This window comes from Erinaceus europaeus, chromosome 20 (genome assembly GCF_950295315.1).
Source record: "Erinaceus europaeus chromosome 20, mEriEur2.1, whole genome shotgun sequence".
NCBI classification, from domain to species: Eukaryota; Metazoa; Chordata; class Mammalia; order Eulipotyphla; family Erinaceidae; genus Erinaceus; species Erinaceus europaeus.
In genome coordinates this window covers 7,265,125-7,291,753 of record NC_080181.1, presented here as the reverse complement: position 1 = coordinate 7,291,753, position 26,629 = coordinate 7,265,125, and the positions used below count along the sequence as shown (strand labels likewise).

General features: G+C 45.2%; 1 protein-coding gene across 1 annotated transcript in view; it reads left to right on the top strand.

The window, feature by feature from the left end:
• Positions 1-26,629, top strand: part of LOC103111356 (uncharacterized) — a 50,516-nt gene that overhangs the window by 3,905 nt on the left and 19,982 nt on the right. Inside the window, exons 4-16 of the mRNA XM_060179831.1 lie at positions 2,534-2,664; positions 3,295-3,468; positions 4,036-4,270; positions 5,134-5,277; positions 8,165-8,274; positions 9,074-9,169; positions 15,150-15,619; positions 18,534-18,586; positions 19,208-19,398; positions 20,224-20,397; positions 21,743-21,977; positions 22,778-22,921; positions 25,418-25,527. Of these exons, the coding sequence (XP_060035814.1) occupies positions 2,534-2,664; positions 3,295-3,468; positions 4,036-4,270; positions 5,134-5,277; positions 8,165-8,274; positions 9,074-9,169; positions 15,150-15,619; positions 18,534-18,586; positions 19,208-19,398; positions 20,224-20,397; positions 21,743-21,977; positions 22,778-22,921; positions 25,418-25,527 (2,267 nt within the window). The remainder of the gene's footprint in view (positions 1-2,533; positions 2,665-3,294; positions 3,469-4,035; positions 4,271-5,133; positions 5,278-8,164; positions 8,275-9,073; positions 9,170-15,149; positions 15,620-18,533; positions 18,587-19,207; positions 19,399-20,223; positions 20,398-21,742; positions 21,978-22,777; positions 22,922-25,417; positions 25,528-26,629) is intronic.

The following is a 26,629-nucleotide window of genomic DNA, read 5'->3' as shown; positions in this document are numbered from 1 at the left end:
CTGGGACTTGGGAGCCTCAGGCATGAGTCTCTTTGTATAACCATTATGCTGTCTACCTCTGCCGCTCTCGGTGGTAGTCAGGACAGAACAGCTCTCACCAGTCTGTGTCACACAATAACAGTCAGTGCCCAGCTGCTAGATAAGCAAGATGGCCACAGCACTTAGTGTCCTAGCTAAACACAGTGGTCTCAGGGTCAATGAGTCTAGCAAAGGTCAGCATGTGTGGGGCTCCTCATCACCACACCTTTCATTTTCTTTCTGTTTGTAGAGACAGATGGAGAGAAAGAAAGAGTCCGTCTCACTGAAACTCCCTTCAGTGCAGTGGAGGCTGGGCTCAAACTTGGGTCATGCACAGGGCAAAGCAGAGCACAGTTCAAGTGAGCTGTCTTGCCCGGCCTGGCCCTAACCCTAGTGTTCTCATGAGGCCGGCCTGTGGCTTACCAAACAGGCATTGTTTTATTTTTCTAGAAAAGCATTTCACAAAACGTATGGAATATTTCCATTTCAAAGCAAACCATTCATTTTCTCTTTAATAATATCTCGCATTTGTGGGCTAGTAAAACATCTCGCCTGAACAATGTGCCGCTTTGCCATGTGGGTGACTCAGCTCCCAGCCTGGCCCCTACCTCACAGGAGGAAGCCTGGGCTCCCAGCCTGGCCCCACCTCACAGGAGGAAGCCTGGGCTCCCAGCCTGGCCCCTACCTCACAGGAGGAAGCCTGGGCTCCCAGCCTGGCCCTACCTCACAGGAGGAAGCCTGGGCTCCCAGCCTGGCCCTACCTCACAGGAGGAAGCCTGGGCTCCCAGCCTGGCCCTACCTCACAGGAGGAAGCCTGGGCTCCCAGCCTGGCCCTACCTCACAGGAGGAAGCCTGGGCTCCCAGCCTGGCCCTACCTCACAGGAGGAAGCCTGGGTTCCCAGCCTGGCCCCTACCTCACAGGAGGAAGCCTGGGTTCCCAGCCTGGCCCCTACCTCACAGGAGGAAGCCTGGGTTCCCAGCCTGGCCCCTACCTCACAGGAGGAAGCCTGGGCTCCCAGCCTGGCCCTACCTCACAGGAGGAAGCCTGGGCTCCCAGCCTGGCCCTACCTCACAGGAGGAAGCCTGGGCTCCCAGCCTGGCCCCTACCTCACAGGAGGAAGCCTGGGCTCCCAGCCTGGCCCCTACCTCACAGGAGGAAGCCTGGGCTCCCAGCCTGGCCCCTACCTCACAGGAGGAAGCCTGGGCTCCCAGCCTGGCCCTACCTCACAGGAGGAAGCCTGGGCTCCCAGCCTGGCCCCTACCTCACAGGAGGAAGCCTGGGCTCCCAGCCTGGCCCTACCTCACAGGAGGAAGCCTGGGCTCCCAGCCTGGCCCTACCTCACAGGAGGAAGCCTGGGTTCCCAGCCTGGCCCCTACCTCACAGGAGGAAGCCTGGGCTCCCAGCCTGGCCCTACCTCACAGGAGGAAGCCTGGGCTCCCAGCCTGGCCCCTACCTCACAGGAGGAAGCCTGGGCTCCCAGCCTGGCCCTACCTCACAGGAGGAAGCCTGGGTTCCCAGCCTGGCCCTACCTCACAGGAGGAAGCCTGGGTTCCCAGCCTGGCCCTACCTCACAGGAGGAAGCCTGGGTGCCATGGTGCCTCTCTTCCTTCTTCTGTCTCTACCTCTCTCCACCTCTAACTCTCTGTCTCTAGTTTAGAAAAATAAAAACAAAAATTATATTTGGAAGATATTTAGCCACCCCTCTTCTTCTTTTTTTTTTTTTTCCAGAGCACTGCTCAGCTCTGGCTTATGGTGATATGGGGGTTGGACCTGGGGGACTTTGGAGACTCGGGCACAAGAGTCTGTTTGCATAACCATCATGCTGTCTCCCCTGGAAGAGATTTTCTTGGAAGAAATTTAGATGTCAGGGATTTAGTATTTCACCAGGCTCTGAACTACTCTGGTGAACCTAATGACTATCAAAAACATGCTTTCTTAGCTATTTGACTGAAACCAAAAGCCCTGTGGCAGTACTAAGGACAATATGATTTTTTGTTACATTCACAATACACATAAAATATTTATAGGCTCAAACATAAACCAAACATTTCTCTTGGGGTAGAGATAGCTCAGCCAGTGGAGTGCATGCCCGGTCATGCTCAGGACCCTGGGTTTGAGCCCTGTTATCACAGGGGAACACCAAGCACCATTCCTACCTCCTATCTCCATTACAATGTGTTCTAAGCTTTAAATCATTACAAGTGAGATTATGACTCAGCTATTTAATATATTATTGACATTTTTCAGTTTACATGAATTAATGACCAGGGAAATCCCATTTTGATTTTTATACTCAACAGCCTCTCTAAATGCTCTGATGCATTGAGATGAAGGGCACTCTCCTCTGGTGTGGACGCTGTCCCCATGGCAGGGCCTCACTGTCACAGTGTGTACGCCCAGTCTAGGGTCATCCTTCTGCTGGGGCAACTGGCTCCCCCGTGGCTTCACACACAGACAGGGCACCAACGGGGACTTCGGGATGCTGACACTCAGCGTGCCTCTTATCTCTTGCAGTTCCCCAGGCAATGAGTGCGGAACGAAGCCCACTTGGGACTGAATCTTCAGCATCTTCAGAGCTGGGAGGGCAACTCAAGCTTTGTCCCCTGGAAATGGCCCAAAGGATACATAGGGAAAAGTCAAATCAGGTGCTGTGCTCAGGACACAAGCATCTGGGTGGGAGATGCCCTGGGGCAAGCCTCAAGTGCAGCCTGCTTTCAGAGAGCCTCTCCCCCAGAGGACCCACAGCTCAGCCTGGTGCTTCCCTGACATACAGGACTTGTGTCCACTAGAACGCTAGGCTTATGCAGAGACTTCCAAGTTTGATCCAGTTCCCTGAGTAAATCATTGTAACAATTTATGGTCATCTACTGGGCAGGTACAAAGAGTAAGACACTATCCCAAACATGCCATGTGTCCTCACTCCATTTAATTCTCAAGACAACCCATTTTAGAACCCAGGGAACTGAGCCATGGGATGTTAAATACTTTCAACAGGCCAGTAAGTAGAGGAGTCAATTTTATTTCTCAGCTACCCTGGCCTCCAAATCTATTCATCTAATAATCTTTCTTCTCAAAAATAATTACCTCAGTGTTCAGCTGGCATCCGGACATGTGCAAGCTCCATTTTGCTCCTGTGTCAAGACTAGTTTGCCCGCTTTTAATATATAGCTTGTGGGTGTGATTTCTGGAGATGTCTGGCTGAGTCAAAGCTGCCTTAAGCTCCCACTATGGTACTGAGTTAAAGACAAGACTACCTCCCATCTGCTTTTGCACAGATTTACCCAATCATGCCAAGGTCAGAGCGCAAACGTCTCGCTCTCATCATCTGCAACATTGAGTTTGAACATCTCTCCAAGAGGACTGGAGCTGATGTTGACATCAGAGGAATGACGGCACTGCTAGAAGGCCTGGGGTACAGCGTGGATGTCAAAAAAAGCCTCACGGCTTCGGTAAGGCCTAGGCCATGTGGAGCTGTGTCCAAGCCTTTGCTGTTCCCGAGGGATGTCAGACAGCTTGGTAGTACCTCCAGCAAGGACATAACTTGGTAATCCAAACCTGTGTTTTCCCTGGGAGGGAGCTTAACGCCAACATAACTCCTTCTAACAAAGTGTACTGTTTACTCAGCCAGTTAGTCCCCAAAGGGCATCTAGTAACCCTTTTGAAAATGCTTTATTTATTATTTATTTGGATAGAGGCAGAGATAAATGGAGAGGGAAAGGAGAGAGAAGGACAGAAAGAGAAACATGCAGACCTGTTTCACTACTAGTGCAGCTTCCCCCTGCAGGTGGGGGTTGGCGGCCTGAACCTGGGTCCTTGTGCACTGGGACGCGTGTTTCACTAGGTGCACCACCACCCGACTCCTGGCAACCCTTCTCTTCGTCTCCCTCCAAATTCAAAGTTTTTGTTTGTACTCCACTGCTTTTCTAATCATCCAGGAATTCTCAGGTGCAGCCTTATTGCTTTGCAAGGTGCCATGACTAATGAGTCACAGTTGACAGTGGTGGTCTGGTCTCCAGGACATGATTGGGGAGCTGAAGGCATTTGCCGCCCGCCCAGAACACAAAGATTCAGACAGTGCCTTTGTGGTCTTCATGTCTCACGGTATTCGAGAAGGCATTTGCGGGAAGAACTATTCTGCTGACATCCCTGATGTTTTACATGTGGATACTATCTTTCGAAGTCTGAACACTCAGAACTGCCCAGGTTTGAAGGACAAGCCCAAGGTGATCATCATCCAAGCCTGTCGAGGTGGTGAGTGCTGGTGTCGGTGTCGGGAATAGCACAAGGTGCTGCAGTGCTGACATCAGCATCCACGGGAACCCCGCATTCTCCACTTTCCTTGTGTCTGCTTCTCAGTGCCAGGAAAGGCCACCTACTGACAGTAAATAATGCATATATGCAGACCTTCTGAGAACTGTATGTTAGGTTGACAACTTCCGTTTTACTTTATTTTAAATGTATTTATTGATTTAATAATGATTGATAAGACCATAGGATATGAGGGGTACAATTCCATATAGTTCCTACCACCAGAGTTCCATATCATATCTCCTTCATTGGAAATTTCCCTGTTCTTTATCCCTCTGAGGGTATGGACCCAGGATCATTATGAGGTGCAGAAGGTGGGAGGTCTGGCTTCTGTTATTGTTTCTCCGCTGAACGTGGGCAGGTGGATCCATATGCCCAGCCAGTTTCTATCTTTCCCTAGTGGGTTTTTAACTAAAGTGATGCTTTCTTTAATCCTAAGACTTTGAAGTTTTTGTATCTATTTTTGTGTCTATTTTTGTATCTATTTTTATGGGGGGGAGAGAGAGAGAGAGAGAGAGAATGAGAATATATCATCATCATTCAGGTCTGGCATGTGATGGCAGTAGTGCTGGGAATTGAACTTGAGCCTCTGGGGCAGCAGGCCAGATGGGTCTCCACAGATGGATGTTTCTATACCTTTAGGATTCATTTGAGAGTTACGGGAGAGAAGAGATAAAGGTAGATCCTGGGATGTATGCACATGTGTAGGACAGCCAGTGATTAGTCAATGTGATGGGAAGGATGCTTAATCGAGCAAATAATTCTCTTAGTGGTTTTTATTCACAGCCAGTCAAATCTCTTTCCAGAGGGACAAGGAGTGACGTGGGTGAGAGATTCAGTAGGAGCTGTTGGAGACAGCCCTTCACTGGGTGCTGAAGATTTTGAGGACGACGCCGTTAAGAAGGCTCACGTGGAGAAGGATTTCATTGCTTTCTGCTCTTCAACCCCAGGTAAGGGCTGTCAGTGTAGGGGGATCATTCTAGCTTCTGCCTACTGGGACCCCGGTTCCCTTTCTCTATTGAGGCCAGATGTGCACCCAGCTTCACTAAGATGCTTCATGGTGCAATACATCTAACTGGAACTCTGAAGGATAAATAGATTCTCTGCAGTGAAGTCAGTCACAGCCTGGATCCACTAAGAGGTCTGCAGTGCTGGAATCCACTCAGAATCCAATCTGTCTAGAAATTATGTCTATAGAGAAAACGGTGCTTGGGCTGAGGAGACAGCTCACCTAGGAAAGTACACGCCTTACTACGGCCATGGCTTACAGTTTGAGCCCTGGCACCACGAGTACCTAGGCGGTCCTGGGGCAGCTCCACGGACAGTGGAACAGGGCTGTGCTGTTTCACATTTCTTCCTTTCCCTATAAATTACGGGGGAGGGAGGACATTGGGCCTAGGAGACGGTGGGTAATTCAACACACTCATTTAAAAAAATACTAAAAGAAAAGAAAGAAAAGTAGTATTTCTAAAAGGGAGCAGGAGACAGAAAGTAGGCAAAATGTCTAGAAGCTCTTAGTTGAAATAGTCGACACTGGAGTATGGAATGAAGGAGACAGAAGAACGAGTGACTCTACATCGAGGTTTCAGGAGAAGAGTTCGAGCATGGCTGCTTGGTCATCTGTAGACCAGTCCCAGGAATTCAGACTCTCTAGGCTGTATTTAAATCCCTCCCTAGTATCTGTGAATACAACATACATTTGTGCTGCACATCAAATGAAGCAGTGTGTGGGGAATGTTGAGTAGAGCAGCGTAAATCACACTGAATATTATAGATATGGGGGGGAGTCAGCATAATGGTTCTGCAGAAAGACTCACGCCTGCGGCCCCCAAGTCCCAAATTCAGTCCCTGCAACACCATCAACCAGAGCTGAGCAGTGTTCTGGTGTGTCTCTCTTCTGTATCTCAATCTCTCTCACTAAAATAAATAAAATTACATTATTATCAAAGATATTTATATTTAACTGAAGGTTTTACCTTGTTTTTTTCATTCTTTTTCTGTTTGTTTGTTTGTTTCCAGGGTTCTTGCTGGAGCTCAGTGCCTGCACTATGAATTCACTGCTCCTGGTGGCCATTTTTCTTTTTTTGGGGTGTGTGTGGGGGGTGGTAGGACAGAGAAAAACTGAGAGGGAATGGGAAGATAGAGAGGAAGAGAGAAAGAGAAATACCTTCACTACTTGTGAAGCAACCCCTGCAGCTGGGGAGCCAGGGGCTTGAACCAGGGTGCTTGAACTTTGTACTATGTGTGCTTAACCCGGTGCACCACTGCCTGGCCCCCTTAGCTTATTTTTGGTCTCAGAATTGAAATGAAAGTCACTCGACTTTTTCATCCGCAGCATTCCGCAGTTCTCGTTACCTCTTTCCTTCGAGGCTCCGGCCTCAGCTCCATCAGTTTACTTCTTAGGTTCTCCCCCACCTACAGTGACATGGCATCTCCCGGGAGATAGCTGATGCTGCCCTGTGCTGACCTCATTTTCCTGATGGGCTCAGGGACGTTATCTTCAATAAGCAATAAGGCCACGCACGGCATTCACACATGTCAGCTGAGTGCTCTCAGCAGAAGTTGGTGTCAGGCACAGCTATTCTTTACGATTCTCTAACACCAACCTTCCACACGAAGTTTCCCTTCAGCTGTACAGTCCTTTGCAAGCCTCTAACATGTCTCTCGATGATTTCTGCCTTCTTTTCTTTCCATATGACTCAGAGTCTGCAGTTCATTCATCTCCAGCCTCTGCCAGTCACCTTAGTTCCATCTTCTCCTGCCTTAATCCCAGCTACCTACTAGTGTCTCATTCTTGGAGAAAAACTAGTATCTTACTTCCATAATTGCTAGAAGGACTCTTTTGCCCACTTCCTTAAATAAAAACCGGCCTCATAACTATAATTCTACCATGGTATTACTGTTATCACATAAAAGGTTTCATTAAAGCATTGCCTGTAGTTTAGCATACAGCTATTGTTGCCACTTTTCTCATTTTTTCTGCATAATTTCAAAACTGTTTATCTCTATGCTTTCATATAATTGGCATTATTTTCCTCAATATTTCTCTTCCATAAGACAGTCTAATATTCCGATATAAAATGATCTCTTCCTTTTAAACACTTTTTGGTTTGCACTTTTTAATGCTTTTGATGCCATTTTCATTTTTAGCTGATTTTTTCTTTGTCCACTTACCTTGTAGTTAGAATTATTTGAATTTAATTAAATGGTTTATATATTAAGTATGTTGGATGACTGACTGAATGACTCTGCACAGACTTGGGCTCAGCATCCTGTGTTCTTCCAGCGCATATAATGTGTGCTACCAGATCTTCACGTGTCTTCGTGCATCACTACCCTGCCTCATTATAGCCAAGAGGACATGACTGACTTGACACAGAATGAACAAGTCTCCCTCTTGGGACCCGCACCTGCCTTTCCTCCTGTGTCGATCTGTAGCTCTCTGACAGACACCCTGAAGCCCTAGTGTATGCACTTTGTAGCGTGTCCTCCACATGGCCTCAGTGATCGCTGACAGTCAGTAAAAATGTACTCACTGGTGGCTCTGCAGGGGGCTGATGGAGAAAGAACTGGACTCCCAAACACCAAGTCCTGAGTTCAACCCCTGACATTGCATGTTCCACAGTGATGGTCTGGTTCTTTCTCTCAAAAGTAAGCATACCTTGATATTTATAATTGCTGAACTCTGAGTATATTCGCTGAAGAGTGTCTGTGGTATGGAGTAGAGAAGAAAGAATGAATTCCACAACCTGCCTTGCTGGTGTGCAAAGCCCAGCACCACTAGCTCTGTGGCCGGGCAAGGGCCTCGTATGAGACTGCAATATGCTTCCTTCACAGATAATCTTTCTTGGAGACATCCTCAGTGGGGCTCTCTGTTCATTATGAAGCTCATCCAAGTTCTGCAAGAATATGCTTGGAGCTGTGACCTGGAGGACATGTTCCGAAAGGTAGGGGTCTCTACGCTGTTCTTATTCAACTTCCCTGAATATTTGACTCTTCTGAAAGAAACCTAGGAGCAGCTCAGGACATGGTTTTCTTCACAAAATACCTCTGTTTCTCAACAAGCCTTTAGATCCTTTGATGAAGTTGCAAGTATTTTATCCATCTGTTAGACATAATCTAGAAAACCTCAAAAAACATCACATGGCCTTAGAGGTGGCTTTGCATGTCTGAGGCCCTGTGTTCAATCCCCAGTGCTGCTCTATTGTCTTTTGCTTGTTCACTTCCCTCAGAAAACTAACTCACTAACTCTCTCGCTCACTCACTCGCTTGATTTCCAGTTGTTTATTTTAACTTCTCTTCTGCCAAAATAGTAAAAAAAAAACAAAAAAAAAACTGTGGATTCCAATTTGCCTGTGTCCATAGCTACTAGGTCCAGCAGTCACTTCTAGAAGGCTGGGGATCCTTTCATGCTTAAAGATGAAAACTTTCATAATTATTATTGATACCTATTATTTTTGCTCTTATCAATTAATACATCCTGCTTATCTTTACTTATTTATTGGATAGAGATAGCCAGAAATCAAGAGGGAAGGGGGAGATAGAGTAAGAGACAGAGAGACACCTGCAGACCTGCTCCTCCACTTGTGAAGCTTTCCCCCTGCAGTTGGGGACCAAGGACTTTAACCCGGGTCCTTGTGCCCTGTAACGTGTACACTCAACCAGGTGCACCAGCAGCTGAGCCCCAGTAAGATTCTTCTACCCAGAACAACAACAATCTATAGACTTATCTTTTTTTTCATCTAGGTACGGCTTTCATTTGAGCAGCCAGGAGGTAGGGTACAGATGCCCACCACAGAAAGAGTGACTTTGACAAGATGTTTCTATCTGTTCCCAGGACATTAGGTAAGCAGGCTACCTCTATATGTAGGGGCATGTGTGTGTGTGTGTGTGTGTGTGTGTGTGTGTGTGTGAGTGTGTGCATGTGAGTGTGTATAGACAGCAGGAGTCTCCAGGTCTAGCACGATAATCAGGGGTGGTGAGGGCAGGACACAGCTCTGTGTTTCTCTGAGATTGGCAGAATTAGGTGGGGCTGTGTCAAGGTCAGTGGAATAAAAGGTGGCTTTCTGGTGACAGAATAACCCACGTAGTTAAACATATTTCATGTCATGGTTCTGCACATCACTGCAGGAAGAGCAGTCTCAGAGCTCTCATTTCTTTTAGCAGAACTCATTTATGTGTGTTTCATTTCCTCATCCTATAGGAAGCCTGGAGTTTTGCCATCCTGAACCTGATATGGATTACATGTCTGCAAGAGGAGTACATTTCCTCAGATATTGTCCTGATTATAAACCAAAAATGAGAGCCAGGTGGTGGCTCACCAGGTAGAGAACACACGTTATCAAGCATTAAGACCCAGGTTCAAGTCCCTGTTCCCTACTTACATGGGGAGCCTTCATGAGCACACACCCCCCCCCCCGCCTCTTCCATTCTCTGCCTAAGAAATGCCGGCTGGAAATGGAGCCATGAAGTGACCATGCCCCCATGGTAGCTCTAGTAACAAAAAATAAAAACAAAATGAAAGGTTTCTTGTCTTTGTTTTTATCTACACACACCAAGGAGGCAGGGGGTGGCCTTTGGAACTGGCAATAATGTGAAGCCTTTATTCTTGTGTCCATGAAGTCCTCCGCTGGCTGAGGATACATTTGTTCTTCCTAGAAAGCATTTACTGGATTTTCTGTTTTCCAAATGTAGGTTTGAATCATAGCAGGTCTTGAGTTTGGAACTTATCAGGAAAGATGTAGGGAAGGTGGCAATGGAGAAAAGTGAGTGACTTATCCACAAGCCCCAGAGCTCAAGGTGACAAAGCCAGGGCCAGACAAGGCCGCGTACTAACGACCTCCCCTTAAACTGCTGACTTAGGTCTTCCCTACCGGACAGTATTTTTTCCATTTCTGCCTTTGTTTGCTTCCTAGAGAGAGAAACTTGTCTTCCTAATGCACAGACAGTCCCAGCTGAGGCCGCAGGAAGTTGCTGGCCGTCAACTCAGAAGTTCCGAGCAGCCACTGCCCATCCCACACTAAGTAAATGCCCAGTCACTTTCACTTTGAAGTCTGTGGCTCTGGAGATTGCAGGGAGGACTGAGGCTGTTACCTATGGCTGGTAAGTGGGGGTGGAGGGATGGGGTGTTCTTTTCTCATTAGAGGTTCAGGATCTGGGATCTAACAAAGTGTTTCTATAGCTCTGTGACAGGCAGAAATAACACCTCTGCACTGCACACCAGTCAGCTGCATTAGCTCTGTGCAGTTTGAAAGCGGGAGGTGGTCTTCACACAGAGGGGCTGGAAGCAGGTACTTCCTTAGCTCCCGGCCATCAATGGAGGGGCAGAGACAAAGCTAGCGAGTTGTGTGAGAGACATTTAGAAGTTTATAAATGTACTATGAAATGTCCTCTACTTCCTCTGACTCCAATTCAGTCATCAGGGTGGTAAAGACTGTCCTCCCAATCATGAGAACAAGCTTGGGCTTTCTGCCCCCTTTGCCATTTTCTGCCGTGACTTATGCCCCTGGTCTGTTTTTAAAATGACTCCAATTCCCCCCTTCTCCTGTAGTCCTGATGGCTGTACAATTTCTAACTGCCCTCCTTCCCTTCTCTAAGATTGGACCCTCCAATTCAGACTGCATCCTGTCTGTTTAACCTTTTTTTTCCCCTCCACTAACATTATCATTGGGGTTCAGTGCCTGTATGAACTGCCTGAATCCACTGCTCCCAGCAGCTATATTTCCCTTTTTAAGTTTTTGATTTGATAGGAAAGAGGAAATGAGTGGGTACGGGAGAGGGTGAGAGGGGAGTGAAAGAAGAGGGTGCTTAATAGCTTAACACACACACACACACACACGGTGGGGACCAGGGGCTTGAACCCGGGTACTTGTCCTTGGTAATGTGTGCACTCAGCCAGGAGAGTCACAGCCCAGTCCCTTGGGTCATATTTCTGCATAGAGACACGATGTGGGATTGTTTGTCATTTACATAGCTAGTGTCATACCATATGTCACTTCTTTGACTTTCTTTCTTCTTTTTGTTTATTATTACTGGATAAAGATGGAGAAATTGAGAGGGGAAGAGGAGGTAGAGAGGAAGAGAGAGAGAGAGACCTGCAGTCCTGCTTCACCACTTGTGAAGCTTTCCCTTTGCAGATGGGGGCCAGAGACTTGAACCTGTGTTCTTGAGCACTGTAATGTGAGCACTACGACATGGCCCCCACTTCTTTGACTTTCTTTTCCTCATTTGAAAGGAAGTGGTACCACAAGCTTAATGCTTTTTAATTCCTTATAATAAATCTTAATAATATGTAGGCATTTTTTTTTTTATTTTGAGACAGGAATTGTGAACCTATGGCTTCACACACATGTAATACCACTGCTAAGGGTCTCATGCCATTTTTAAAAAAAATTTTTGGGGGGGGAGGGTGAGAGAAAGAGAGAGGTTATAGGTTAGTTGTACCATCCATGGTACTACCATGTGGTGCTGGGGCTTGAACCCAGGGCCTTGTGGCTGGTAAGCGATGAACTCTACTGAGTGGGTTGTCTCCCAGGCCCTGTAGACAATTTCAAAACATGCTGATCACTTCACATTTCCTTATTTCCTCAATATTAAAATGTAGACATTTCTAATCTTTCATAAGCTCTACATGTCCTCTGACATAGCTGGTGTGGCATCAGCTCAGCCTGCAAATCAGCACTACCAGGAAGTCAGCCAGCTGGCTTGGTTTGGATTCCTTCATCTTGGTATCAAGTAATATACTTATCTTATACAGAAATGTGCAATTTTCCTATTGTCTGTTATGAATGTCAACTTTCAAGGCATGTTTTCATACCTTTCAAAATGTTTTTGTTCATTTCCCATGAACTCCTGTAACACATGTCCTCATCTTCATTAAAAAGTTGTTTCCGTGCTCAGCCCCTGCGTCTGTTTCTCCCAGCACTACCCTTTCCTCCATATCCACACTTCCTCTCATTGTTGCTGTGTCCCCTCCCGGCTTCTCCCTGCAATTTAATGCTTTTCAGGGGGTATATCTCCATCCCATGTCATTTAGCTTACACACCTAAAACATTTTCATCCTATTTTAATGTCCATTCATTTATTTAAATAGTTATTATTTATTACTGGATAGAGAGACAAAAATTGAGGAAGGAGGAGATAGAGAGGGGTGGAGGCAGAGAGACACCTGCAGCCTTACTTCACCACTTGTGAAACTTACCCCCTGCAGGTGGGGACCAGGGATTTGAACCTGGGTTCTTACACATTGTATTATGAATGCCTAACCAGGTGTGCTGCCACCAGCACCCCCTGCCTCCTCACTGAGTAACAGAGAAGGAGACAGAGAGCCAGAGCATCCCTCTGGCTTATTTCACCCTAGGGACTGAATTCCCAACCTCCCGCTTGAGAGTTTAACACCTGATCTACTGTGCCACTCCTAGGCCACTCTTTCTTCTTGATACAAACAAATCATTTGCTGGGGGCTGTGAGTTACCCATCACAATCAGTCTCCTCTCTGGTCAGGCAGACCTATCTCAGTATTAAGGGATTGGAATCAAGAGTCATCATTTAACAGAGGCGACACATTCAAAACCACTAAATAGGAAGAGTCAGGGGGTCAGGTGGTGGTGCACCTGGTTGAGCACTCATGTTACAGTGTGCAAGGACCTGGGTTCAAGCCTCCAGTCCCCACCTGCAGGGGGATTTTCTAGTGGTAAAGCAGGGCTGCAGGTATCTGTCTCTCCCCCTCTCTACCACCCCCTTCCCTCTCAACTTCTGGCTGTCTCTATCCAACAAATAAATAAAGGTAGTTTAAAAAAAAGAAGAAGAAGAGTCTGGTGGCTCAGATAAGTGAACAATTCAGTTTGGCTGGTAGTTGTCCCCTCTCATTAGCAAGGACAGGACGAGGTGGGTATTGTAGCCTGAGGAGAAAGAGGCTACCTGAGGCTAGAACTCCACCAGTCTGCTACCTAGATGCCTGCATCAGACTACGGCGTGTGATTTGAGACTTGAATCCTTAACAGGGAAAGAGGAGGATGCAGGGAGGATTGTGGGGGCAGGAGACATCACACAGAGAGATCTCAGACTTAAGGGCAATTCAGAAACTGAAAGCCAGCGGGCCAGCAAGACAGCTCAGCTGCCTGGGCACCTGCTTTGCCGTACATGTGATCCCTGTTTGAGCCTGGCCCCTATTGCACCAGGGAATGTCTCAGTGCTGTGCTGTCTTTTCCTTTCCTTCTCTCTCTATATCTGAAAAAGTCTGCCCAAAGCAGTGAAAGCCCAGTGACAACACCAAGAAATTAAAAAGTTGAGATGAGAAGGTAACACAAAGTAGCAGACCAGACTTTCAGACTGGAAACCCAGGAAATTCCAAGTTCAGTCACAGGCACCAGCATATGCCAGAGCTGAACAGTGGGCTCTGGGCTCTTCTCTGTCGCTCAGGAAAAATCAATAAATGTGGGTCTTAAAGAACCCCCCCCCAAACTCAGGAGGAATGAGCACTCCACAGGCTGTGTGCAATTCTTCAAAAGCTCTGTTGCTGTGCCCACCTACTCTACTGCAAAACCACTGTTTCTGTCACCCTTTTAAAGAAGCTTCTGGGACTGATGGTGCACCCGGTTGAGCACACAAATTATAACACACACGGACCCAAGTTCAAGTCCCCACTCCCCATCTGCAAAGGGAAAACTTCATGAGTGGTGAAGAAGTGTTGCAGGTGTCTCTTTCTTTCTTTCTGCCTCTCTCCTCCTTCCCTCTTGATCTCTCTCTGTTTCTATCCAATAAATAGATTTCAAAAAACAATTTTAAATAAATGAAGTGTTGTGACATCACCTGCAGAGGTTGATCCAGTCTTACCCGAGTCCCTGAAATATCCCTTACTCTCCTCTAAGTAACTCCTCACTTAGTGCCATAGTATGATGAGGGGACCCTTGATTCTGGACCCTTGGGCTTGAATCCCTTGCCCCACGTATTATGTGGACCATGTACAGCTCTACACACAACTTGGGTCAGTTACTTCACATCTCTTCTATATAATGGGAGCACATATGTACACACTGCATACAGTTTATATGATTCCTATAAAGCATTTGATATTCATGGGGACTCAGTAAATAGTAACAGTCATTAAGCATAGATGTGTTTTCGCATATTTTAAGAATCAAGGCGGCGGAACACAATAGAAATAGATGTGGGGAGTTGGGCGGTAGCCAGCGGGTTAAGCGCATGTGGTACAAAGCACAAGGACCAGCATAAGGATCCCGGTTCGAGCCCCCAGCTCCCCACCTGCATGGGAGTCCCTTCACAGGCAGTGAAGCAGGTCTGCAGGTGTCTGTCTTTCTCTCCCCCTCTGCTTTCCCCTCCTCTTTCCATTTCTCTCTGTCCTATCCAACAATGACAACATCAATAACAACAGCAATAATAACTACAACAATAAATAAAACAAGGGCAACAAAAGGGAATGAATAAATATAAAAAAAAGAAACAGAAAGATGTGGATTAAAAGACACAGTGTTTTCACAGAGGAAGCAAAGGACAGAAGAGAAAGGTCTTGCAGTGTAGTGGAAAGATGGACAGTCTCAACCTGAGTGTGAACTTTCCTTGGAAAATACAGTTCAAGTGTGTTATCAGCTTGATCACTGTGAGGGAGAGGAAAAGGAAAGGAAGAAAATTGGTGTTCAGCCACTAGACAGACAGTTTAATGGCAATGGGTCCTTAAACACTAGAACCTGGTGGGGGTTTGATGGCTAGAAGAAATATACAAACAGAATGCAGGAGGTATGTCCTTGATGGAGTAGAAGGCGAATGACCCAGACTGTATTTTCAGGGATCTTTCCCATTACAGGAAGGTCTCCAGAAACAGGGAAGAATTCCTAATGTCACAGGCATCTTTGTATTTCCAACAGGAGACAACAAAAACCCATTTAAGATTGTTGAAGTTGTGGGTAAAGAAGTCCTCACTGGTGTTTTGAGTAAGCTGGTGGAACAGGATGTCTTGAAATTGAAGGAAGAGGAGAAGAGGAACTTCAACAATGCCAACCCGAGAGACAAGGCCTGGGTCTTGGCAGACACCTTCAAAGGCAAACGGCGAGAAGCAGGCAAACGATTTATCCAGACCTTCTTCAATTTCGACACAAACTCCACCAGTTCAGAAGAAGGTGAGGGTGGAGTCATCTACAATGGCTCTCTGACAGTTTCCAGTATCTTTTTAGTCCAAGACTTCTACATGTCCTCCATAACCTGCCCTCGCCACCACTCCAGTACCACACTATCATTTATATTGAACACACTATTGTCCTTTAAGAGATCACCTTGACCTTGTGGGATGGGATGGAATCCCATTTCCAGTGAGCTAAGAAGCAAAGGTCTTGTGTTTAGGCCACTCATACGGACAGATAAACAGACCCTTTGGAGTCAGTGGTACCTGCATCTCATTATCATTTTGGACACATCAGCTTCAGCATCTATGACGTGGGTCACTTCAGCCACCACAGACCCTGCAATGTTAGGGACATAGCGGCAGGTGCATACTAACTTTTTCAAAAATTAGTTTATTATTGGGTAGAGACAGAGAGCCATTAAGAGGGGAGGGGGAGTAGGGGAGGGTGCATTGGTGACTTTTAGACATTTACATTTCATCAGAATGTCTGACTTCCAGATGCACCTAGCTTTAGGTGCACAGTGTGGACTTAGATAATTATATGATCCACTGGGTTCACAAACCCAACAGTACTGAACGCAAACATCTGACTCCCCCCTCAAAACGGATTCCAGTTTAAACCAACCCCCCATTTGTATAGGCAGAGAAGCAGATGGAGAGACTGAGAGACCACAGCACCAAATCTTCCTTCAGTGAGACGGTGAGGTGGGGCCGGCTTGAACTGGGCTATGCACGTGGCAAAGCACCACAGTGTCTGAGTGAGCTATTTTGCGAGCCCCAGATATACTCCCTTTCTCATCAAGTTCCTAATCCAGAGCACTACAGTTGTCATACTTATGAACATTAGGTTTTAGCAGAGTACCAGACACACTGAAGGCAGTAACAGGATGGGCGTTCAAATGAAGAGCATATGCTCAATATGCACTGGTCACCATAGCAATTCAGTTCCTGATATTGAGAAGCAGTGCTTAATCATTCGTGTGTTTAGAAAATATAATTAGGAGAATTCCTGTAAAGTGCCCTTACCATTAAAGTCTTCCAAAACGCTTGACCTAGACTGAATGATGGATATCAAGAGACCTAAATATTCCTAGGCTCACGTTCACCAATGACAGATTCAGTCTAACAGAGGATGAGCTGTATATCAGGGTTTACCAGTAATAATAACCGAAGCAATCACAAATACAAGGTAACAGGAATTGCAGAGGACCCCCCCCCCCCAACCCCTTCTCACATAAGCTATTTCTAGAAACTCTTCTTGATGGAGAAGGGGCACTTGCACCAAAGGGAACTCATCTTGCCTCACAGATGTCCAAGGCTGTGGCTCAAGCTGTTTTCCTGCTACTATTTAAACTGGTCCATGTGGAGTTTTATTACATTTTTTAAAAAAAAATCTAGGATTGGAGATATTTTAGCAAATGAGAAACAGAATTGAAGTAGTTAGGGCTTCAGAAACCTTTTATCAACCTCGCAAATCACAATAAGCACTAACAGAAAGTAACCTGCCCCACCTGTGAGAGTGGGCAGACAGGAAGCAGGTGGAGACAGACAGACGTTCATGAACATGAGGCCCTCAGGGTGATCTCAGGCCTCATAAAGGACACTGTCCCAGCATGCCGGGAAGATGGACAACAGGGGCTTGAGGAATAATCAGAGCCCTTGCCTAGGCCTCTGGACATAGGACAATTCTAACAGTCCATAGCATAGGGTGGAGGGAAGGGAAAAAAACAACAAGATATTTATTATTATTCACCCCACTCACATATACATATATAAACCCTGAACCAGGTACTGCGACTTATAGAAGTAACCACTTGAATTCATACCTTCTGGAGGAGAAGGTTTTATCTTTTCTGGCACCAACTCCTTTTGCCTTTTTTGTATCAGTTTAAGGGGTTTCATGAGCACCTCATTAGACAACAGATGAATACCAGCTATTAAAATAGTTTATCTAGTTTCCTCATTTCTTTCTGCTATCTCCATACTAATGGAAATTCCCTTGAGCATCAGGATACACACTGCCGTGTTTATTAAGTTGTAATTTTGTTTTCATGCTGATTTTACTTTCAAATATAAGGCAGAATTTCTAATTTCCTTATTTTTATCAGCAAATACTTTATCTAAATATAGGCACATAATAGTCAATGACATTAATTAAATTAGAGACTTTATCAAACTTGCAAGTAAACTCAAAATATAGGAAAGAAATTTTTACTGAGAAAACATACCCTCAGGTTAGGGGAATCCCAGCATCTTGTTTATCTTCCCAATGGTGGAATTTCCTAGAGTGAGAAGGAAAAGCATGTGTCACACTCAAATAACAAAAGAGAAGTCCTTAGAAATTCTGGTAACTTTAAAGATCTAAGACTTGCTGTGTTTCTTGAGTTTAGGGTCTCAACATATTTTTAAGAAAGAGTTTAAGATTTTTATTTTAAAAACAAATGGATACTTTCAAGTGAAGTAGGAAAAAAATAGTAAGACATAAGCACTGAAAAATTTATACAGGATAATAATGATAGCCTCATTTACCAAAAACAAAAGCCAGAGAATGGTTGGCTCATGTGACTGTATATAAAGACGTATCCGTATTTCTTATTTCTCTTTGTGAATCTCATTTCCTTCCCCCTTTTACGTAAGATCTCTGGACTTTCCCAGATTCTCACACAATGTTCCTAAAATGACACCAAGTGGCATTGAATACTGTTCCATTTCTCTGATGACAAATAAGGCTTAGGGTGAGTCAAAAACGAATGCTCCCAATGTAGAGGAGTTGTTCCCTCACATTTCAAAACATGGGTAGAAAATAGTTCTGCTTTTTCAGTTTTGGGGACAAAGGACATCCAGTGTAACATATTTACACGCTTGGGCCAAATGGTGAGGCTGGGTTCAGCACTGGGTTCACTAGCTAGCATTTCTCCTCAAAAGTGCCAACTGAACTCTCCCTGAAGCCTCTCTCTCTCTCTTATAGAAAAGTGACGATTTTGGGATGAGGTTGCTAAAAATATACCATTCAGATGATACAAGATTAACTATTCACTGAGTAGTCTGGTGTTTATCTGTATGAATTAGGAGTGCAGCTGGCACATCACCCCATACAGTCACAGCTAAGAACTTCAGCTGTGGTCAGTGACCTATCTCAGACTGATTATATTTTAGAATTATTAAAATTATTATTTTTAAGAAATTCTATTATATTTATTTACTGGATAGAAACTGCCAGAAATCAAGAGGAAGGAGAAGGTAGAGAGGGAGAGAAACAGACACCTGCAGCCCTGCTTCACCACTCATGAAGCTTCCCACCTTCAGGTGGGGCTGGGGGGCTTGAACCCAGGCCCTTGCACACTGTAACATCTGCACTCAACCAGGTTTGCCACCACCCAGTCCCTTATTAAAATTAATTTTATCTGATTATTTTTGCCTCTATGGGCATGGGCAAATTTGGAATTATATTTCCAATGGCTATAACCTGATGAGTATTTACTCACTACACCCATGATCAGAGACAACAGGAAGTCTGGAAGAATGAGGGAAGACGCTAGAGTAAAGCTACCGAAAAAAGCCAAATTACAAAAAGGTATATTTGACCCCAAATCATCATTATTGTCTTCCTTAAATTATCTGAACTGAGTACTCTATTTGAAGTGTGTCTGCTGGTGGGTGAAAAAGTACTGCATCTCATTTCACAGTCAAACCTTTCCTCACCTCTCACACTAGAATACAATGGTTACCCTGAAGTTAAACAGAGGAGCCGTCCCCAGCTTTCTCTGTGATGTTGGTAATATCTGAGCAAGTCACTGCAGCTCGTATCGTGACATATCCCACAGGAGATCTGGAGGTTGCCGCTGGGCCACCTGAGCCAGAAGAGTCTAGAGAAGCTCTCAAGCTCTGTCCTCCAGAGGAGTTCCTGAGGATCCGGAATCAAATGGCTGGAGAGGTGCTTTGTGCTATACATGAAATGAAGAAATGACTGTTGTTGTTGCTGCTATTGTTGTTTTGCTTTCATTTGTTTGTTTTTTTTCTTTTCTTTTCTCTGAATACATCACTTCTTACAGAGCTAAATGTAGAAGAGGCAGATTTAGGGGTGTGAGTCCTCTTCACAGCTACACTGGACAAGGAGCAAGTCATGTGGCTTCACAGTGATTCTAACTCTATCAGTTCCAGGATAGAATGCAGATTTCTGGTTCTGTTCAGTTTTCTGTTCTTATAACTATTTGGGATTTATGACAGAACTGTAGTCATGAAATGCAAATAGTTATAAAATAACAGAGTTATACACTGATCGCTTACATTCTTGTTGAGAAGCCTAGACATGAAGCATATTAAAAAAGATAAAATCTATAAAGCAATATATACCGAAGTGTCAAAAACCAGTATCAAAAACTGTTGCCAAAGCCAGAGGCTGTTTGGTATATTTATTTTGTAGCTGGAACCAGCAGCAAATGGTTCATGTATTTTACAAATCGTGCTCTGGATTTTGACTGCTAACAAAGATCTGGAAAACATACTCTAGTTTTAAGAGTCTTGAGTAGCCACCCTGGATACCTATTAACTATTGTTTTGGGCGCTTGAAAATTAATTCATTTCCAAGTCACACTTTCTTCATTCCAGTGCAAAGAGGAGGGTGGTGTCTCCTTAGAGCAGCAGGGAAAGAGAGCAAGAGGGCTGCTGCAAGAGTCCCCAGCAAAGCAGCAGCGACTGTCACATGGACGTCTGACAGAGGTGCAGGAAAGTCACTCACTCTCGCTGCCCCTTGTTGCAGATCTACCCCATAAAGGAGAAGAAGGATCGCACTCGCCTGGCACTCATCATATGCAATATGGAGTTTGACAACCTTTCTTTCAGGCATGGGGCTGACCAGGACATTGCTGGGATGAAGGGGCTCCTCGAGGCCCTTGACTATAAAGTAGATGTGGAAATGCAGCTCACAGCCACGGTAAGCCTCCCACCCCAACAGGCAACTCTGCTGGTAAGACCCCCCCTATATTCAACAGGCATCTCTGCTGGCATTCAGAATGGTGGGAAAATTCTCCACACCCTCAAGTAGTCTGTGGGTCTAAATGCATGTGCGTTTACAACATCCAAGTACTAGCTAGGTTAAATCTCTCTCTCTTTTGAGCTCCAAATGGCTCCAAATGTATCTACATAACTGTTGGTTTGAACACAGAATGACTGGGATTCAGTCTTACTAGTCCCCAGGAAGCTCCTCTTGGCTGTAGGGATAGGCCTGAGAGACCTGGTCTGGGTCCAGACAATTACAGAGATCTGGTGAGTGTGTGTCTTTGTAGGAGTTAGAGAAAAAGTTAAAATAAGTAAAAAGAAAAGGACAAAGGAAACGAGCAAATTGATGAATGGGAAGTAATAACCTTTGAAGGGAGGGTCAAGAAAAGCCTGTGTGAAGAGGAAACGTGGGGACTTGAGCACAGCGACCAGGAGCAAGACGGCTTTGGAAAGCGGTGCATGAAGCATCTGCAGGCAGAGATGACTGCAAGTGAGAGCTCTGAGCTCAGGAGTGGCCCTGGCACAGGACAGGGACACAAAAGCAGCAGTGAGTCTGCCCATGTCAGTAGTAGTCAAAGTCCAGATGAGATGATCTTAAAAGGGGAAGGCGACATAGATGGAAAGGTAAAAATCTGTAAGTGGCTATAAGCAAATATCAAATGTCTCATGAGGCTAGGTTCTAGAAGGCCAGTATTCACAACCGCTCCACTGTAGAAGGACAATGAACCAGGGGGCCAGATGGTGGCACACCCAGTCTAGCAGCATGTTAGTGTGTTCAAGGACCAGCGTTCAAGCCTCCGGTCCCCACCTGCAAGAGGAAGCATCCTAAGCAGTGAAGCAGTGCTGCCAGTCTCGCTCTCTCTCTATCACCCCCTTCCCTCCTAATTTCTCGGTCCCTATCCAAAATAAATAAAATGTTTTTTTTTTTATTTTAAAAAAGGTCCTCACCTGCAGGGGACTCGCTTCACAGGCGGTGAAGCAGGTCTGCAGGTCTCTATCTTCCTCTCCCCCTCCATCTTCCCCGCCTCTCTCCATTTCTCTCTGTCCTATCCAACAATGACGACATCCATAACAGCAATAATAACTACAACAATAAAACAACAAGGGCAACAAAAGGGAATAAATAAATATTTTTTAAAAAGGAAGGTGATGCACCAGCTGTCATCTCTGAAAGAGCACTCTGAGAAGGCACCAGGGAACAAGACAGACTCGTGTTCATCACGCCCCTCAAATCAGTGGTAACACTGGCCCCGCTGAAGTCAGACTCTGCTCTTTTTCAGGAGATGGTGTCCGTGCTGGAGAAATTTGCTGCCCGTCCAGAACACGCATCCTCAGACAGCACATTCTTGGTGTTCATGTCACATGGCATCCTGGAAGGGATCTTTGGGACCAAGCACAGTGAGGAGAACCCAGACGTGCTGTCCTATCACACCATCTTCCAGACTCTCAACACCCGCAAATGCCCTCTGCTGATGGATAAACCCAAGGTCGTCATTGTCCAGGCCTGCAGAGGTGGTGGGTCCTCACATGGGAAAGGACTACAGGGAGGGAGGGCTTTGCTGAGGATTGTGAGGCATTATTTACAAGGGAGGAAACAGCCTTAGACCCTCCCTCCCCATGCAAATATGGAAGAGAATTATCTGGAAGTTCCATTTCAGGGGCTGGGAGCAAGGAACATGTGTTCTCTCAGCTGAGAAACTGTATTCAGTTTAATTCATGACAAGTGGTGAGGGAGTTGGCCAGAATCTCCAAATCATAGTAAAACAAAAATATTCAAGTCTTGGAATGAGATCACTTTAATGACAACTTTGCTTGTAAATGTTTGGGAGCTTTTTTGACATTCTCTGGCTTGATCAGACTTGCGTTTGAAAAATAAGGCCACTATGCAGCACCTATTCTCCCTCAGAGAGTATTGAAAGGAAAGTGAGTAGGGAGGTCAGGGAACTTTGAACTGTAGTCAAAAGCATCTATTCTCTCATTTTTTCCTGGCCCACAGCTGCCTCTGAGTTTTGGAGAATTATAATATCCTTGGTGCATGCAGAAGAGAAACAATTTATTATGAAATTGGTAGCCTTTTGCTGAAATTATACACTGAAGGCTTTGAGCCCTTTGCTCTTGCCCCAGTGTCACAGGACTATCAGAACCAAGTGGTACGATGTGGTTCAGGTGGCGGCGCTGACTGGCACGGTGACATGGAAAGTCACACAGTATGCCTGTGCATGCGACTGGTCAGGATAACAGATGCAGTGGTGAGACGGGTCTCTGTGGCAGACACATTCAGGGAGGCACACGGCAGGATACTGCTGTCTTTCCAGTGAATCGTGGGGATGTGATGGTCAGTGCTGCCCCAGAGGTCTTTGCAGACAGCGCCTCTCTGTCCCCTGACAACCTGGAGGATGATGCTTCCTACAAAACCCACCTAGAGAAGGACTTGATCGCTTTCTACGCGTCCACGCCACGTAGGTGTGCTTCAGGGACACGCTGGGTTTGTGGGCCTGGGGCCATCTCTGACCGGCTCCAGGGAATCAGAGTGGGGGGTGTGGGGGGCAGGAGATAGGTCGCCCAGCACAGCACTCACCTTGCTCTGTGTGAGGCTCAGGCTTCCAGCCCTGGCAGTGGCGTGGGAGCTCAGTGCAGGGTGAAGTGGATCTGGAGTCTCTTCTTGGTCTCTCTTTCAATGTGTCTCTCCTTTTTTTTTTTTTTTTTTACTTTCTCCCTCTAAAATAAAGAATAAAAAATATTGAGCTGACTAGGTCACTCAGCAGTGATAGCTTACACATAGGAGGCCTTGGCTCCAAATTAAAAAGGAAAAGAAATGTATTTTTTAAAACTGTACTTTTATTGCAAGTCTCATATCTTACAAAGGAAATTTAAACACTGAGACAACCGAGCCCGTTAAGTGTCCATCACTGGCTGGCTTTTTCAGTGTTTTATGAAGTCCACTTAATATTTTGAGTTGAGGGGGTCAGGCGGCAGCGCACCGGGTTAAGCGCAGGTGGCACAAAGCATAAGGACCAAGGACCTGCCTAAGGATCCCGGTTCGAGCCCCCGGCTCCCCACCTGTAGGGGGGGTCTCTTCACAGGCGGTGAAGCAGGTCTGCAGGTGTCTGTCTTTCTCTCCCCTTCTCTGTCTTCCCCTCCTCTCTCCATTTCTCTCTGTCCTATCCAACAACGACGACATCAATAACAACAATAACTACAACAATAAAACCAGGGCAACAAAAGGAAATAAATGAAATATTAAAAAAAATAAAATCTTTAAAAAAAAAGAAAAAAATACTTAGAGTTGAGTTTTTATGGATCCTGACTGGGTTGCCCTTCCACAAATGATCAACTCCAAGCCTTCTCCACTTAGTATGTTATTTACCATTTGTTGTTGTTGTTACTAGGGCTTTGTGGCTCTGGGCTGACTGAGAAATAGAGACAGAGAGAGACTCCATGCACCACCTTCCTCTAGGTGCCATAGTGCTCCCATGTGGTGTGCTGGGGGGCTTGAATCTGAGTCTCTGGTGGGGCAAAGCTGGCCCCCTCTTAGGTGAACTATCTCACTGACTTATCTTACTAAGAGCTGTGCCATTGCAGGCCTCTGCAGGGTTGCAAATGCCCTTTTATTCTTATTGTTTTTTAAAGTTTTTATTATTGTATTTATTGGATAGAGACAGCCAGAAATCGAGAGGGATGAGGATAATAGAGAGGGAGAGAGACAGAGACACCTGCAGCCCTGCTTCACCACTCTTGAAGCTTTCCCCCTGCCAGTGGGCACTGGAGGCTTGAACCTACATCTTTGCACATTGTAACACATGCATTCCACCAGTTGTGTGTTCAACCCAGCCCTCCACATGTCCTTTTATAGGAGAAGGGAAAAAACATTCTCTGTGATTGTGAACAATGTCTAGTCCTGGAATCCCAAATACTCATCTTAAGAAGTCTTAATTTGGGAGTCCGGCAGTAGCACAGTGGATTAAGTGCACATGGAGTGAAGTGCAAGGACCAGCGTAAGCATCTCAGTTCGAACCCACCTGCAGGGGAGTCGCTTCACAGGCGGTGAAGCAGGTCTGAAGGTGTCTGTCTTTCTCTCCCTCTCTCTTGTCTTCCCCTCCCCTCTTCATTTCTCTCTGTCCTATCTATCAACGATGACATCAATAACAACAATAATAAATACAAAAACAATGAATAACAATAAGGGCAACAAAAGGGAAAATAAATAAATATAAAAAAAAGAAGTCTTAATTTAACTGTTTCTGGAAACCTTTTGTGGAGGTGTAATTGACATATAAATGGCTGGGGATAGTTAAGTATATGTTAATGTACTGGAGGTCAGTATTCATCTCTGAAAGCACCACCACAATCTATGACATAAACAATCCTCTACTGGTATGTACACAGACCTTTTAGATATGTCTCTCCATTTTGCTTATCACATTCTGAGAAAAAGCAGTCTCACTGGTAAATAATCTTGGACTAAAATGATGACTTTTAAAATATTTTTATTTATTATTAATAGTTTGTTATAAGATGGTACGATTACTAAATGATCTTTTGTTGTTATTGCTGTTACTCATTGACTGTGGGGCAATTCTTGATTCTTCTTGAATTTCTTTCTACCATTCCCTCTGTAAGATGGATTAATTAGTTGTTTTTTAAATTTTTTTTCAAACCACTTGAGCACAAAGCAAAAATTCATGCTCAGTGAAACACCATGTCACTAGACAAGCACCTGTAAGTCTGACTGGTTGATGTTCTACCCAAACTTTACAACAGTGTGTTGTTTGTGGTGGTGGTGGTGGTGACTGGTTGGTCAGTTCCCTCTGTGGAAAATACATTCATGTCATAATGCAAATGCTTTCCCTAAACATGTTGTGATAATTTCCTAGCCATCCTTTAAAAGAAAAAAAATGCAAACAATAAGAAAAAACGAAAGCCATAGCTGAAGGCTCCCACTTTGGTTTTCACAGATAATAAGTCCTGGAGACACGAGACAAGGGGCTCTCTTTTCATTACGCAGCTCATCAGAAACTTCCAGAAATATGCGTGGTGCTGTGACTTAGAGGAAATATTTCGCAAGGTAAGCAACTTCTTTTGTTAATCCATTTTTGTTTACAAAGACTTTAAATTGTTTTCCTTTCAGACAGAATTTGTCAGACACAGAAAAAGCACAGTGGTACCTGCTTTCTCTCGTTCCTGTGTTTAAATCTAATTTAGAAAGAGATGCCAAGGGGCCAGGTGGTGGTGCACCTGGTTGAGTACACACGTCATACTGTGCAAGTCCCTGTGTTCCAGACCCCAGCCCCCCACCTGTAGCTCAGACATGCAAAACAGAGAAAATAGATTTGGAAAGGCCTTAGATTAGTTATGAGGTTTTTGAGACAAGGAACACATCCTGATAGGGAGTGCGAGGTCTCAGGGGCAGGGTTAGCAATGGCAGGGAGTTAGAATTTTTGTCAGCCCTAGAAGTACCCTTCAAACACAGAATCTCATGACTCATGCTGCTATTTTTTTTGAGAGTAAAATGCATGGCACACTTATACACCCGTTTTGTTCTAGGTACAACTGTCATTTGAAAAACCAAGTGGCAAAGCCCAGATGCCCACCATTGGCCGGAAAACTATGCTAAGACGTTTCTATCTCTTTCCTGGCCACTGAAAACTGTAAGTGTCTATCTAGTATCAAATTAGTAGGAAAATCAGATTGGTAGTGAAATCTAATGGCTGGTGACAGTTGGCTACTTGTGTGGTCAGATCAATGTGTGTGTGTGTGTGATGTGTATGTAATATATATATATATGGCATTAGATGCCTAGTTGCTATTTTATACTCTTCTCCTAAGTATCTGGATGCCCTCCTTCACAATCAAGAACTTAATCAATAGGTTGATACAGGAGGTAACCTTAACAAAGACAAAAATTAGTAAAATAAACAATGAAGACATAAGGCAGCAATCATAAAAACACAATTTTATTCAGTTCAGTTTTTAATTATATTCATCTCTATCTTCCCCTCCACCCACCACTCTCTCACATACATGTAAATCACTGAGTAACCAAACTCTGGTTCAGATGATGAAGAAACAGATGACATGGCTGTGGGGAAAACCAGAACTAAACCCAGACGGCATTTCTGAGAGTGAACTACCTTTCCCAGACTGGATGAGATGCGCAATTCCTTCTG